The sequence below is a fragment of the Vicugna pacos genome, chromosome 13 (assembly GCF_048564905.1).
Source record: "Vicugna pacos chromosome 13, VicPac4, whole genome shotgun sequence".
NCBI classification, from domain to species: Eukaryota; Metazoa; Chordata; class Mammalia; order Artiodactyla; family Camelidae; genus Vicugna; species Vicugna pacos.
The window spans coordinates 9,782,579-9,799,793 of NC_132999.1; the positions used below are offsets into that span (position 1 = coordinate 9,782,579).

Consider the following 17,215-nt stretch of genomic DNA (forward strand, 5'->3'; position numbering starts at 1 on the left):
GAGGAAAACCAGAACTGACAACTTTATTAAGCTATTAGGTCTAAATATTTCACTTACGATGTCAACCACTTAGAAACCAAAAGACTTTATCAATAAGCCACATTTGCTTCATTCTCAAAGCCCAGGATTGTGTTACAGAAGCACTGCATGATAGTTATAAATTAATAAAAAAATCCCATTATCACTTACAGCACCCTGGGATGCTCTTATCATGTTACTGTGATAAATATTGCCTTATATTTAATGACCGTCTTCATAATCTATTAAAGTCACTATACCAACTCTCTAGAAATGTTTCAGTAACCCTTTGAGCAAAATCCTCATGGATTTCTTTGAAATCTTGAAGTTTTGTCATTATTTTTAATAGACTAAGCAAAATGCATGGAGGATGGACACATAAGCAGTTAAGCTACTTGGATCTAGGCATTGCCACACTGAGGAGCTTTCACATGGCATTCGTGTTTTACTCAGGAACGATCTCTTTAATTTAATTTACAACTTATGAATCTCTCATAATAAGCTAATACTGCTCAGAGACTTGAGATGAAGGGAGATCTAACATTAAAGATATTATCTCATAATAAATATCGAGAAAACATTTAGTTTGCCCTAATTTTGTTTTACTCCCTGGACGCAAGGGAAAATATAATTTCAAAATAAAGATTCTAATTTTGGATATTTTTGTGATACTCAGGTATGAAAAGAAATCATGCTTTCAAAAACTTACTCTATCTGCGTCTATGTAGAAATATATATACACACACATATATGCACATAGATACATGTACACATATGTATGTATTCATGTGTGTATACCTGGGTGTAATTCCCTAAACTGCAGTTCAGGGCCATGTGGTAGTCCTGATTTATCCTAATGTTCTCACTTCATTCCTGAGCCTTAATTTTCCTCAGCTGACATTCTCTGACCATTACCTCCTGGGAGTCAAGAATAAATTAGGTGGAAGCCCGGCATTGTTTCGGTACCAAAAATCCACTTGCCAACGGCCATGGCAGCCATGCCTTTATCCGGGTGTATCAATCACAACTCTGTCCTTGTCTCTAGCTTTCTCAAATCTAAATCATTGCTAGTCAAAAACATTGTCAGTTGAGTTTAGGTTTATCTATGCGTAAGAGTAAATCCCAAAATAGCAATGGCTCAAACAAGACAGCAGGTTATTTTTCTTACATTAAAGGCGAGAGGCGGCCAATTCTGCCAGTGCTGGGAGGCGGCACACGATCGACAGTCCTCAGGGGTGATTCTGCTTTATGGCTCCACCAGAAGAGGCTGCAGCTCTTTCTCTCAGCCCTGGACGACTGCTGGCATTCTAGGTTGTGACTTTTACCACTGTATCATGAGCAGCAGGATGGAAGAACCGGGGAGAAGAATCAGTCTATTTAAAGGGGGTTTCTAGAAGTCAAACCCAAACTTGTGCTTGCGCCTCGATGGCCAGTACTTCGTCTCGGCACTCCCAGCTGCAAGGCAGGCTAGAAAATAGTGGGCCAGGTTCACAGCTTAGAACACAGGCTACTATTATTAGGAAGGACAGACAAAATATTCGTTGAGAAGCCACGAGAAATCCCTGTCACATCCTCAGGACAGGCTATGCTCTTTGTGGCATCACTGACAGTTATTTCTTAGTATGATTTTTTTTGGTTTTCCCTTGTTTGGCTCCACCATTACCGATGTCAGGAGCACGTCACGTCAACTTGCATGTTTGCGGAGCAGGACTGACTGCCCGTTACCCTGACGAGTCATCCTGGGCTGCCCAGCAAGACAGGCTGGATGAGGGGTTCCTCTTCTGTCAGGAGTCGGTTTTCTCTCCCACCCCAACCACTCACAGGAGGAGTTACAGCCCCCGATGGTAGGCTGTTGGTTCATAAAGCCAGATTTCTTGGTTCCCAGGAGTCTGCTACCCTCTGAAAAAGCCATTTTTCTTAGGCTTGTGCAAATAAGAAAGATCAGATGACCCAGTCCCCTTCACTGGGTCCAAATGCCCAGGATGTATCCAGGAAAGCGCCCATGCAGGTAAGTTTACAAGCCAAGGTCAGCAATAGAAGAGAGAGCACAGGACATTTGGTCGGTCTTCCCATCCCCCCCGGGGAGGCTGCTGTTCGAGGTCTGTCTGCTGAACATGAGGTACAGACGTGCCTCCTGGTGGAGAGGGCCCTGCTTTCCCTCTCGGTGGGGTGAGTAGGTGATGGGTCGTGTCAGTTGTACAGGAAGGAATTATCAGTCAATTTGGGTGCCAAGAAGTCTGAATTTTAATGTCCACTGTTGACAAGAGCTATCTGGGAGAGGCCCTGGGCACCTTGGGGCCCCATGGGAAGTTAGATCTGGCATAAGAGTGGCATCTCCAGTCCCAGCTGGTTAGCTGTGCAGGAATCTCAGAAGTAGCCCCAAAGAACATTTTGGGAGGTTTTTTTTTTTTTTTTATTGTTACACTACAATTTTGAATCTCCAAACTGTCACACAGAATTTGTCATAACATAGACACTCGGTCATGTTGACTGGAGGATTAATGAATGACCACAGGATATCTGGAAGCAACTTTGAGAAGTACACTAGTACCTGATTATCTGTTCCTTTCTTTAAATGAAAATAATTAAATAAATTCACCTTCCTGTAGAATTGCTCACCTATCAGTGTGTACTTTTTCATGAAAGATCAAACCTTTCTGTGACTCTGCCACGGGAAATGTGGGGTGAGTTCCACTGGAATAATGTTAAGAGGCTTTGTCTTGGGAACTGCTCTTCAGAATGATCTCTTTAACCTGCTGTATTTCTTTCAATCTGATTCCAGTCACCTAATTAGAATCGTTTTTTTAATCAGAAAAGAAAAAAGTATGTATTACAAAAACAACTTGCCACTGAGGACTAGAGGGATAAATAGGCCACCGCAGTGGGTTTGAAGGCACATGGAAGAGCAAGAAGGCCAGGCGTGGGCCACGCTGAGCTTCCTGCTCTGACAGAGGCATCAGGCCAGGTGGATGGAATGATGCCTTTGGCTTCAAAGGACAGAGAAGTTTGACATCCCTTGGGCATATGGGAACCTGTGAGAATGCTGATCAGAGCCGTGATAAACATAAACTGGAGCACAGTTCTCTAGATAAAGCAGGACACTTCAGAACTATTTTAGATCCTATTGTTCCTAGTGTCACAGCTAATTATTAGCTACATAATACAGGCTATTGTTTTTCCTGGATAATCATATTTGGAGATGATTCAGTGCTGGAGTGATTTTATACTCTAACAGCGTATCATTAAGTTGAGAGTTAGATAATATACATTACAAATTGCACCTGGGCAAATTATTTTACCACATACGTACTTCTTCAGTTCTATGGAGCATTCAACACAAACCAAGAAGTTTACATCTAAAGATTTTGATAAGAATATATTAATTCGTTGGCACCTTATCTTTCAGTAAATTTTTTGCGTAGTGAAAGTATGAGGTACAATTCAAGGATAAGTCTGTTATAATCAAACATTTTATCATGACAGAAGTATGAAATTAATCCATTTTTGTTGACAGCCCTGTAAGTCCTTTAGAAAGAATGAGATTTAGCCATTCTATTGACAAGGATAGTAGGGAAATGGAACAAAATTAGTATATTTACAGAACAACCTCTAAGACCATAATTATGTGGTTCCTCTCAAATGCTATGGTAATGGGCCACAGGACATTGTAAACAAGACACATCAGTTAAAAATTGTACACATCAACCTTAGCAATCTTAGCACTGAAAATATAAACAATACATAATATTAATTTCAGCCTTCAAAGACAAAAAGACAGTCAACAAAGATTCACCATTTCAAAGTCATATGCGTTGTTTAAAAGTTTTAAGATACTTTTTTGCAAGTATAAATAAAACTTTTTTTATTCTCACAAATATGGGGCAATGAGGGCTAATAATGGAACATTGAAATTATTAAAAATAAGATATAGAATAATCATTAAAAAGAAGTCTGGCCGATAGTATAAAATATTATACTAGAAATCAAATAAAAACTACTTAAGAGAATATTTAATATGTAGTTCCTTTTTCTTTTTAAGGAAAGGATATACCTAGATTAACAAAAATGTTAACCACTTACATTGGAATCTTATTTATACTTTCTGATTTAAATAGGCAAAATGAGAAAACACCTTGAAATAGAAACTCAAGTTTTAGGATTAAAGGGTCAATTATGTTGACAGTAATTTAACTGCAACTTCTATCATTCACAGCTAGACAATTTCAAACCTAAATAATGTCATTACAGTTATAGTTTAGAATTCTTTTCATTTTAAACATATGTATTTATATTTGGAAAGTACCTATAAATACCCGAATACCTACTAATGAAAAGAGGAAAAAAAATCTCTTGATCATTCAATGTTCTGAACTCAGCAATTACATTTGTCACAAAAATAAAATAATGTGAGAATTTTTTCATATAATTATTCGTTGCACCATAATTTTTTCTACATCTCACAAACAAGATTCACTTCCAAAAGGCAACATTTAAATAAGTTTTCCCTTTGTGTAAGTCGATTTATAGAAAAGAAATCTTAGAATTATCATTAAAACTGATCATCATTCTAGTTTTCTATCACTTTATTGTAAATTATTGAACAAAACAAAGATGTTTATATAATTTCATGTGACACAAAAAACTATTTTTATTCATAGATTTTGAATAATCATTGCATTATGTAAGTAGGAAAATAGTATTAGGCATAATTACAATTTGGAAAATCAATCACTTAGAATTTTGGAAGAGAAACTAGCATAACTGGTTTATGAATAAGTTTTATGACATATATGAGAACTAAAGTGTATTATCTTAGCCTTTATTTAACAATGTTAATTTACAAGTATGTGTCAATGATGCTTTATGTTACCATCACTTTTTTTTAATTTTATTTTTTACTGAAGTACAGTCAGTTACAGTGTGTCAGTTTCTGCTGTACAGCACAAGGTCCCAGTCATGCATATACATACCTATATCTGTTTTCATATTCTTTTTCATTAAAGGTTATTACAAGATATTTGAATAAACCATGACTTTTAGAAGAGTAAATGGTTACCTTTAAACTTGTCTAATCATTTCTGTATAGGCAAAATTATATTAACATTTGGCTAGAGACAGTACTCATATTTATCATTATAGATGGAAATAAGGGGAAACCTCACAGTCTGATGTCTACCTTTAATAATTTTTAATGAGATCAGTTACAAATGATTATAAGCTAATGTGTTTAACTGAGACTTCTAAATAGCTTTCTAGTTTTTCAACCAATCCTTTCTTACAGAGGATATTAATAAAACAAATCACAAAAAGAAAATTAAATTTTTTCTGAGATTAAAGATTTGTGACAAACTAGAAAGTAAAGAGTAAGAAAAAAAAGATAATTCTCAAAGTAGTAGGAAGTTAATAATAATGTTCCCTGGAGATCTGAACCAGAGACTTGTGTCCTCAATCTGCATGTTAACAATACTGGTGATAGTGAGTAACAAGCACCTGGAATAGGCTGACAGTATGTGATTACTATATTTAATTTTCCTAAAAAATTTGAGCCATCGTGAGGAATTATAAGAACGTATAATAGACTAGTGATTGAGTAACACAAAGGTAGATGAAATGTAATGTAAAACACAACATATTATATACCTAAAGAAATAATTTAAATTACTTGTACCTCCTGATGGATTCTGTAACCTCTCAGGGTACTATTTTGGGCAGCTCAATGAAGAAGAGCAATCAACTATGAATAAATCAATGCTATAACATGTTAAAAGCATGGCTAAAAAGTATAACAATATTAAATAGATGGTGATTTTAGCATGGTTTCTATCTTAGAGGCATTGCCCTTTTAAAAAAGTGAGGTCAGTTTAATATTTTTGTAACATGGAAAAGGTTCAAAGGAAAATACATTAATAAAATAATTTAGAAGGCAGTTATAATGCAAACAATTAGCATAATGCACATCCTCTTCTTCTCTCTCTCTCTTTTTTTTTTCTTTTTTGTTGTTGTTGTTGTCGATGCCTGGCTTAAAAATATCAGTTCCTAAACGTGGATGCTAATTTATAAAACTTTATGAACAGGAACTATAGGAGAGAAAAAGCAGACAAAACAAGGACATTTGCAAATGTTAAACAGAATAATGGAAAGATGTAGTGAGTTTTCCGAAGGCCACAAAACAATTGAACGACCAGACTGGGAAGGAACTCAGATCTCCTTCCTTCCAGTCAGTGTTGAAAATTACCAGATACTTTTTGCACCCCCTTTCCCTAAAAAAAATTAGTAGCTTAAACGTCAGTCAAGTGTTTCTGTTTGTAGTTTTGGAAACTCAATTTTCTAAAATGTTCTTTTATATATTAACTTGAGTTTTATAATTAGAAAATTAAGTTATTAAAAATGCCTCAGTGGAAATATATATTAACACATTAAAATTTATATTTGATACAAACTGTTACCAGACATTAAGTAGACTCAATGTAGAGTCACAGATTTCCAGATAACTAGGTTTGAACTTTATAGCATCTCTATACTGATTATTTAAGATCATCAGTTTAAATGAAGATGAAAAAAAAAGTTTCTTATAATTTGGGAACTATAAATTATTCTCCAGTTAACTAAGAGTTTTTTCGGCTTTCCCCCTAAATTTAAATGTAAAAGATTGTGATTGACTATATCTCAATATCATGAAAGGAACCTGGAGATCTAAAAGACAAACAACTAATCTCCAAAATTAAAGATTTTCATTTCTGATAAACTTTACTATACACTGTCCTAGATATTTATCGACTTATTTATTCACTCACTCAACACTTGATTATCTATTATCCTCAAGACACTGTGTGAAGTGTCATGGAGGAAAAAATATTTAGGTTTCTTACCTTCAAGTTCTAAAAGCAAGACCAGGTTAAGGACCATTAACAGACAAGTTCACCCAGTGGAACCTCAATCCTTGTCTGTTTGTGGAACTTCCTTTACATTGAGGAGCTGCTGTCCCACTTAGATTATGCTTTTCTTGGTTTACATTGAGTATGTTGCCATCTGATTACTCTTCCCAAACTTACACATAACTCAATCTTCCTTTTTTTTTTTAAATTTTTTTGCCAATTGTACATTGTTAATTCTAGGTTTCACTAAAATTGACTTATGGTGGAAACATATTATCTGGTAAATTACAATCCTGCTGAGGGTCCGATGGGAATAAAGATAATAAGAAAGAATGAGGAACTACCTAAATGAACAAATTGATGACTAAGTTTCCATAGTTGTGAAAAATCAAGTGCTGTGTGAGTAACGATGTTATTTGGAGACAGTCGCAGAACTGGCCACTTACAACTTGATCACGCTACCGACATTCAGGTGAGGAATAAGAGGCCTCATGAAGGTGGACCAGAAGCTGCCAGTCTCTGTGGGCACCACAGATGCATCAGTGGAGAAGGCTTCCATTTCAACTGTGTACTAATTTCCTATATTTGATATGCTGAATATTAAGATATCAAATCCCCAGTCGTTTTGACATGTCTGTTAATGACCTTACCAACCCACTATGATCTATTAAGATAGGCGCTGTTATTACCATGTTACCATGGATAAACGGGCCCCCAGCAAGGTTAAGGAATCTATTCAGGATAAAAACTGGAGCTAATCCCAGGTCCCATGGTGAATTCTTTCCATAGCAAGCTTCAACCTGACCAAGAACCTTTCAAGGAAATCCTGTTTAATTTGGCACCTTACAGACAGACCCAAGATAGAACTAATCATAGATTTGATAAGATCTCACATCGCAGGATGAATGTGTATACTAGTGTATTAAAACCACAATCAGGTAGGCAGCTTAAAATGATTTAACTTCCATGTGTTATACTCAGGCCAAAATCAAGCTGTAAGTGACTGCTCTATCTTTAAACAATTAGACATGTGTCAGTGGTACCCAAATGAAGATTGTTGATAAAAGTTTAAAGTTCTACCTGTCTTTGAGAATACTTCTTTAAAATATACTTTTCCCCCACAATTAAAATATTTGGGTTGAAAATTCTAAATGTTCCTTTTTCAGTAAAGACAAAAGATCTAAAATTATTCAGTTATTATATTTATTCCTTAAGGCAACAGACTTCAAGTACTAAATTTTTAAGTGATTTTAATTTTTACAAAGAACAATTTTAAAGCTATAAGCATCATAAAGCACTTCCTGCTTTCTTTTGGCTCTCCAGTAGTTTCTTGATAAAATATACACAAATAAATTCTTACTTTTTAGTAAGAACACACAAGCAAAAGGAAAGCTTGAAAAATATTTTAAAATTGTACTTTAGCTCATTTTTGTTAATTTTTAAGCAATGCATAGAGAAAAATAGTTTTTTAATTGGCTGTCTTCTATTATCTGTAGTACAAAAATATAAAGTAAGCATGAGTGGTTGATAGATGGAGTAAACTATTTCATGATAGTGGTTTTAAACATAGGTGCTGTGTTTCAGTTTATAACTTGTCTCAGAAAACAATATATTTCCATATTTATGTCTTTCAGATGATGATTGTACTCAGTGACTTCATAGGATGAGTGTATATGACGACTCTGGAGAAACTAGCTTCCTGTTAATGGAGTCAGGTCATTGGAACACCTTGAATTTTATAATATAAAACTGTGCTTTTAACTTTCTTTCCTTGAAAGCCACTTTTATAAATTGACACATAGTCAGTTACAATGTATCAATTTCTGATACACAGCATAATGTCCCGGTCATGCATATGCATACATATATTCATTTTCATGTTCTAAAAGCCACTCTTCATCGTGTCTTTCCTGTTTTTGTGAATGGTTCCAACCTTCTTCTGCTCACACAACTAGAAAATCTTCACATTCTCCTTGTCTTAAATGCATCCCTCAACCTTAGCAAGTCAACCAGATGTCAATTTTCTTTATCTAATCCTTTCCCCATGCCAATACTCCAATCCTTGTTCAGGCACCTGTGGTCCATTTCCTGGACTATTCTGGCATTCTTGTCTTTGATGTCTCCATAACATCCCTCATACAGACTGCTGCCAGAGTTTTATTCACTGAATCACTGTCTAGCTTTAAAAAAAAAAAAAGGAAAAGGACTCTCAAAAGAAAAGCAATTAGCAACAAAGACCAAAACTTATTTTTCTTGGCATTTAGGACATCTAAATTGCCTTTCCAGACTCCCTGAATAGCAGTCACTGATTACTCATTTTTGCAGCATCCTTCTGAGGGTGGTACCACTGTAGATGGAATAGAGCTGGGAGACTGATAGCACCAACCAACATGGAAGCAAAATACACTGGGTCTAACAGAACCAGTCACTTAGACTAGCTCTGTGACTCTGGGCAAGTCACATAACACCTCTGTTCCTCATTCCCCTCATGTATTGAAAGACCACACTCAGACGCTTTTTGTGGGAATTAAGTTAAGCTAGAAAGTGTCTAGGAAGATGCAGTGGAGAGGCAAGGAGCCATGTCTATACATGAGTACATATATCATTGTGACTTATGTCACTGTGACCAGTTTTAGTTATTGCGCCTGCTAGTTCACAATCATTTTGGCGTCCAAGGGCCACAGCTTGTCCATCTCTGTGAGGGTACTGTCTGTACAAAGTAGATTCTTAGCAGATGTTTACTAAACTAAACAGAATGCATATGAAATATAGCAAAGGCATGCCCAACTGTTTAAAGGTGACATGACTTGTGCCAGTGACAAAAACATCAGTCATTCCTTTCCTTTAAATCAACTTTACTGAGGTATAATTCACATGCAATGAAATGCACTATTTTAAGGGATGAGCTCTGACAAATGCATCATTTAGGGAACAACCACCCCCAACAAGATGGTGCCTATTCCCATGACCCCCCATTTCCCTTAGTGCCTCTCTGCAGTGGGCCCCCTCCGCAACCTCAGACAACCACTGATCCGCTTTCCGTCCTTATGGATCAGCCTTGCCTGCCAGTTATTTCAAAATTTTTACACCAGACTTATTTCTGTGTTTCACCCTGAATGAGCTGTGTCTCTGTAATCAACTCATATACAGTAACATGCAAAAGGAAACCTGCGTGCATTGCAACGGGTGTTCCGGGGAGGGGGTGGTGAGGGGAGCGTAAATTTTAGTTGAAAGTGGAAATCAGCATTTTGTGCTTCACAGTCACGTAGTTCTTGACACTTGGCTTTCTGGTTTGCTGGGTTGTCACTCAGCTGTTTTAGGCACAATCCTAACCTGTAGCAAGATAGTGCAGATCCTTATTCTACAGTCTGGAACCCTGGATCCCAGCAAGATGAGGACTGAACGCTGGAAACGAAGGCCCGTTTGGCGCCAAGCTCCAGTCTACTTCTGGGCCCACAGACCTTTAGGGAGACGTACCAGTGAGTAAGAGAAGGCTGTGTCCTGGAGCTGAGGCTGCAGGAAGGACCCCTAAGGCCTCGGCAGGTCTAGAACCCAGCGGGCACGCTCCGCGGGTCTCTGGCGCGCTGACTGCTGGGCACCGGCCCTGAGGGTCGTGCCCCGACGCCGCGCCTGGGGAGGGGGCGCCATCCCCGCGTCGGGCGCGCGGAGCGCTGGGGACCGCGGCCCGAGGCGGGGATGAGGTCAGCGGGGGCGCGGGGGCCGGGGCCGGACGCGGCCGGCGGACTCCGCGCTCCTCACACGCTCACACAAAAGAGGCCGGAAAGTGTCCGGAGGAAGCGGGTGCGTCACAGGGGACGGAGCCGGAGCCTGGCGCGCCCGCCCCGTCGCACCCCGGGTACCGGCCCGCTCGCCCCGCTGCTCCGCCGCCGCCAGCGCCACCGCCTGCACCGCCGCGCCGCCAATGAGACTCCTCCCGCTCCTAGGTGAGTCCGCGCGCCCCGGGCCCGGGTGCACTCGCAGGGAACGAGAGGTTTCCAAGGTGGCACTCACGTGCCAGGTGGATTTGGCCAAGACGCCAAGCGGCACAGCCCTTCTCAGGATGTTTTCTCCCTGGCCTTTCAACTCTGGAGTTCGCTCTTCAGGGCCCAGGGACTGAGGCCCCTCTTCACTCCTCCTGACAAAGTCCCCGAAGTCTCAGCCTTTGACAAATCTTCTGATCTTCCCCCGAGAAACTGGGGAAATCCAAACCATTAACACTTCTGGGAGGTTTTCTCGCCTTTGAAGGGGACCGCCGCTCAGCCAAGATTTGGGGTTCACTTGAAGTACTATTTCGATGATACTGTACGGAGAGAATAAATCACGGCTTTGAGGCTGAATTAATTCTGGCTTAGACAGTGTGTACAGCCCTATGTGAGGCTGGGATTTAGAATTGAATGTTTAAGAATCATTTGTTACCAGATGGCTGTTTGCAGAATAATAACTGGCATGATTTATAACTGTCCATCCCAAGTGAGCTTGTCTTGAGAAGTCCTAGGACAACAATAAAAAAAAAAATAGAGGAACGTCCTATGCTTTTCCTTATCTTTTCCTACCAGCCCACAAAATACCACTGCCAACTTTGATTTCGATAACTCTGAAATAAAGGCTTGTTCTCTTTTAACGCTGCATATGGCTGGTGGTGTTTGTCTGGTGTTCTGTTTCTGGAAGATCAGTCTTTGACCCATATGTTGAATTGATTGTTTTTCCCCCTAATGGGAGAACATGTGAAAGAAACTTTACTATGGAAAAGGCAGAATTTTAGAAGATCATTAGAACACAGGGAAAAAAAAACATAATTGCATTTATGTTCCTGGATAACATGATCTGTTGCTCTTCATCATGAAATAATAGAGATTTAACTTTGGAAAGACTCCGATACTCAGCTGACCTTGATTTCAGCACAGAATCGTGCCCCAGAGGAAAAATATTCCTTTATAATCATGCAGTGACTATTAAAAGTATTTCATCTCAGAGTGAAGAGGCTAGTTATCCAAGAATGCAGTTTTCTTTATAAAGCCCAGATTGTGTATTACTTTTAGCTCAGTTAAGATTTACTTGGTAAACGATGAGGCTGAAGAAAAGTTAATTTTTTTACTTACTTGCTCTTGTCCTGTTGTTCACCTAAATGCTCCCTGGGGGAAAATTCTCATGATGCGTTTATCAAAATGGAAAGAAAGAAGGATATTAATGTATATGTATATGTAGTCTACTACTCAACAATGGGGGAAGGTTTTTCTTTTTCTTTTTAAAGGGTGTGCTTCTCTATTTTCTTTAGTGGGTTTTTCCACTTTGCTGAATTGTTCCTACACTCAAAACTGTACCAAGACACCCTGTGTCCCAAATGCAAAATGTGAGATACGGAATGGAGCTGAAGGCTGTTACTGCAACATTGGATTTTCAGGAAACGGTGTCACAATCTGTGAAGGTAAACGATCTTTAGCACCTCTTTTGGATTATATTGTAAGACTAAATTCTGATGTGGTGGCTCTTTTTCTTGCCCAAGAAGTGAAGTTGTTTTCCTGTACACTGTTTGATTTCATGCCATTGATAAAAAAGCTTAATTACTAAACAATAAGTCTGAACTCCCCAGGTCAGAATTTATGCTTGACTATTGATTTCTGATGACTCTACATGTATCTTATTTTTGGTAAAGATTGCCTTTGAACCTAAGCTGAAAAACGAGGTTGTAGAGAGCAAGGTCAGTATCTTTAGAGACAAAAGAACAGAGGATTCATGAAGTCCAGGCTATACTGATAGGTGTTGCCCACAGATATCTTCTTTATGTATTGAGTGTCTAAATTTGAGACGATTATTAAGAGATTCAAAGTTTTCTCCTGCATACCCAGCATATATGCCCTGGAGCGAGAGAGAGAGAGAGAGAGAGAGACAGAAAGAAAAGTTTGAAATATATTCTTGTCTGAAAAAGAAGATCCCGTTTATGGAACTTTAGGCTAGAGCCCAGAGCAAAAATGCCCAGAAAATCCCTCCTCAGGTACAATTTAGCCCATCGGCTTGATGAACAGATCACCATCCAGTAATCAAATTTACGTCATTTCTTGTCTGTGGTTTTCATCACCACCACTCCTCTTCTTTCCTAAAGGCTCGCTCAATCTTTCTTTATTCTTGCTTTCATTTTTAGTAGAATCTAGTTTGAAGTAGGTCAACAGAGCAGCATTCTATGCAGGAGAAAGAGAGAAAGAAAAATTCCAAGTTACATAAATTAGTTTTAAAATATAATTAAATGGCAAGTTCACATTAGAACTGTGTGGTATTACACTCCTAAATGTATTTAAGATAACATGGACTTTTTCTAATTAAGCCAGGATATTGTACATTGTTAATATTGCATGTGTTTGCTTATAGCATAAACAAGTTGTGTCTGGTGATTCAATTTGATAGGCTCTTAAAAAAGATTAAATATGCAGTATATAGTAAGACCAGACCTCATCATAATTAGTTTAATGTTTAAAAAATGTGGAGCAAAGCTGCAGTTGCTTAATGGTGCATTAGATCAGGCGTTTCTGCTTGTACATACAGCCGGGATTTGTCATTTACTATTCTACAAGCACTAGAAAATTCCTTCCATAAATAATCTTAGGTCTTTATTGTGTACTTAATTGAACGGCATTACAGCAAGTTGATAGTTGAGTGACCTTCAAAATACTGCATCAGACATATTAGTGTGCTTTTCCACTAATCATTACAAATTGCACCCCAGCACTTCATAAGCAGCATTGCCTTTTTGTTATTTAGATACTTTTCAGCTGTCATGATTACCATCGTAAACATCAATAATTTTTGACAATTTGGACCTTTCGCAGCCAACCAGCTTCTAATCATGTTTTTAATGATTTCTTCTAAAAACACATCTTCCATTATCTGATGCAGTTGTTTTTCCTCCATGCTGTTAAGTCAATAGCCAGCTGAAGGGCAGAAAATATTTTCCGTGGAAAATAAAAATATTTCAAGACCTTTGGCCCTGCAGTTTCTTTTCGCACAGAACATAATTTGAATGGGAATTTTCTTCTGAACTTAAATTCCCTCCTTATTTAAAGAATGTTATATATTCACTTGTTTTAATATTCACTGTCTGAGGTTTCCAATGTCCTCTTAACAGTGTTCAAACCATGGTTTTTATCTTTTTCACCTTTTACTAATTCACTGACAGATTTTTGACACTTTTTTCCAGAAATATATTTAATATTGTTTTGGAATTAAAGCACTGTATTTTCAAATGCTGGATAGTTGAGGTTGTATTTTGGGTTTGAAGAGTCTTGTTGGCTTTTTTCATCTCTAAAGAGATCCTCCACCTTTCTTTATATTTCTCTAAGACTGTTGGTAGGCTATTAAGAAATCACTGGACAGAAGTTTTGTTACAGAGGATGCCTACTTCTTGAGGAAGGAAAGTTGATTTTTTTTTGGCATCATTAACATCATCTTTATCATCTTTATTATCTTCATAAAATCTGGCTCCCTCAAAGGCATGCCAAATAAATGTTATATAATAACCCAACATTGCTAAATGTATTCTGTTCCAAGAGCTAGTTTTGAACAAGTTATTCAGAATTGGGATTGCATGGTCCCCTAGAAACAAGTTTCAATAGCAGTGAATTTATTTCACTTAATTATCTTTTTATTGAACCATATTTATTGAGTACTTTCATCATCGTCATTGCCGTCAGCACTGAATCCAAGATACTAATTAGCATAATGCCTTCATCCATTATTACTCCCATTTTATCTACAAGGAAATAGAGTCTTAAGAAGGTTAGGTGAAATTCTCAGCTGACACAGCAAATGAGTGATGGAGCCAAGACTTGAGCCCAAGTCTGTCTAATTCCAGTGCCTGCATTATTACTCATTCTGTTTGACCCATAAGGCCTCTGCTTAACAAACTCTGCTATGTGCTTGGATTAACATCATAGATAAGAAATTGGCCTTAACATCATAGATAAGAAATTTCTAGTATGTCTGAGGACAGTTACAGAACTGTTTTAATGACTTGATACAGTGTTATAAAAAGTATAAAAAGAGGTAAATTTGAGATGTGCAATCAACTGCAGGGAAGCTTTCCAATTGGAGGTGACATTTAAGCTTAGAATTGAGAATAAATAGGTCTTATCAAGATTCCCACAGTGACAAAGAGAAGTCAGGCAAAAGGAATCAGCAGGGACAAAGACCTAGAAGTTGAACACATGTGTGTTTTTAAGGCACTCCTAAGTATTTCATGCTGGAAATGTATCACAGGGTCCACTAGCTGAGCGATCAGTGGGAATTCAGTCAAGGTGTCCAGGGCATGGACTTTATTCTGTTAACAATGAAAAAAAAAAAAGCTGTTGGCAGGTATTAAGCAGCTGAGTTACACGATACATAGTGTGTGTTACAAAGATGGCCCCGTTAGGTCGCGTAAGAAAGGATTAGCAGGGGTCAGCCCACAAAAGGCCACCTTCCCAACCTATGAAACAAATAGCACTTCCCATTTGTACAGTTCATTATAGTTTATGCTGCTTCTACCCAATATAGTTTTAATTTTCATAACAAGCTTTTGAAATAAAATCTACAGTTGCTGTCTTTTACTCAAAGCACCATCATGACTGGTTATAACCAGCTTTTGCTGGGCTCCATGCTGTCGCCTTTTGAACATAGAGAAGCAGGACTTTGGAAGCTTAAGTGATTTTCCCAGCGTCCCAAGGCTAACGTGGACTCAAGCGCTGGGACCTCAGCCTTCTGCAGATTACCAAAACTGTCAGCATACTACTAGTCACCTGATATATTTAGTGAAGTACATGTTTTTAAACCAGATGGGTAGAACAGTATCATGTGAATAGGAGTTTATTTTTTACCACTGTATTGAGGCATTAATGGAGTTTATTTACACACTCATCTCTATGCTGATAAGTGTATTTTAAGATAGAAAATGGAAAAGTTTGTGTAGAAATTTGGGGGTACAGTCAAAGGCTTTTGAAATTGTTGAAGATATTTAACCATAAAATTTAGGTTATTTTAATTCTTTAGACATACACTGCTATTGCTATTCCTTATGGTTCTCAGTATATTTTTGGTTACCTTCTGGTGCATAATAATTACAAATATAGGAAGTGAAAGATTCCTCCTCCTCCAGGTAATTAGGAAGGTGTTAAAAAAAAAAAGGGAAGGAAAGTTGAAAGGGCTGGAAGAATCTTTGTGCACACCTGGAACACAGTGCTGGCTGATTTGGAATCAGCTGAGCTGTGAGAAGGAGAAGCAGGGCTGGGGGAAGGAGGCTGCGCAGTGCGTGTTGGGTACGAGGATGGGTGGGTGTGAGGAAGTGGTCTCCCAGCTCTCATACAAACTCATTAAGTGGGGCTGTGTTCTTGGACGTGTCGTGGAATCTGAGCAGGTAGGAGGGAAACAATTGGCCCGGGTAAGGTCACGAAGGCTCAGGAAGGATGCAATGGGCTACCTGTACACATGTGCAAAAAGTCTTTCCATAGCACAGGACATGCCTGCTACGAACAGCATCACAAGCACTTCACGGGGAAGCATGTCTGCACTCAGGGAGACATACTGTAGGATTGAAAAGCAGTTTTTCATTATTATCTAATAACCGTACGTGTGCTTGTAAAACTCAACGGGAAGGATACCATCATAAACTAGAGAGCAGCGTGGCGGTGGTAAAGGCAGAGAGAACTGCGTCACGATGGCTTTCCAAGAGTCAGAAAGAAGAAGTCGTCGACGGGTTTATAATGTGGGAAAAATATTAATTAAAATAGTCCACTAGCATGAATCTGCCCAGGCTAAAACTGACGTGCTGAGGACACGTGATTGCTTCCACAATAGTTGTTCTTCAGCAATAAAGAGGATGCGCATGAAAATGGGTGAACCAAGAGTCATCAGAACAGATGCAAAGCATACAGAATGTGTGTGTGTGTCGTACATATACACAGACGTTAACGCAGTAAGATATACTATCTAAACTATGTCCTAATAATAGCTGCCGTTTTAAATATTTAATGAACTGATAATGTCTGTGATAGAAATGTGAACAGAAAAGTTGCTGTTAAGTATTCTTCTTTGTATCACATCTCCACGATATTTCATATTTAATAGTATAGTCACATTTATATGATACGCGTGTGTGTGTTTGTATACCTTTTGACTTTTATGAGGTCATGTTATGTATGTCAATGATTTTTAAAAACATGCATGCCAGAATAACATAAACTAGTGGATATCGCCCACTTCTCACTCAAATAAATATAATTATGAGATAATTCAATTATGACAATGATGCTGTCAGTACTCAAAATTTTATTAGAACTCTCACTTTATATATAATACAA

At 38.1% G+C, this 17,215-nt stretch overlaps 1 protein-coding gene across 1 annotated transcript in view; it reads left to right on the plus strand.

The window, feature by feature from the left end:
* Window positions 1-10,678: 10,678 nt before the first annotated feature.
* The window catches only part of ADGRL4 (adhesion G protein-coupled receptor L4), a 116,358-nt gene continuing 109,821 nt past the window's right edge, over window positions 10,679-17,215 (plus strand). The window contains exons 1-2 of the mRNA XM_072974189.1: window positions 10,679-10,837; window positions 12,169-12,318. Coding sequence (XP_072830290.1) covers window positions 10,816-10,837; window positions 12,169-12,318 — 172 coding nt within the window. The 5' untranslated portion in view covers window positions 10,679-10,815. The remainder of the gene's footprint in view (window positions 10,838-12,168; window positions 12,319-17,215) is intronic.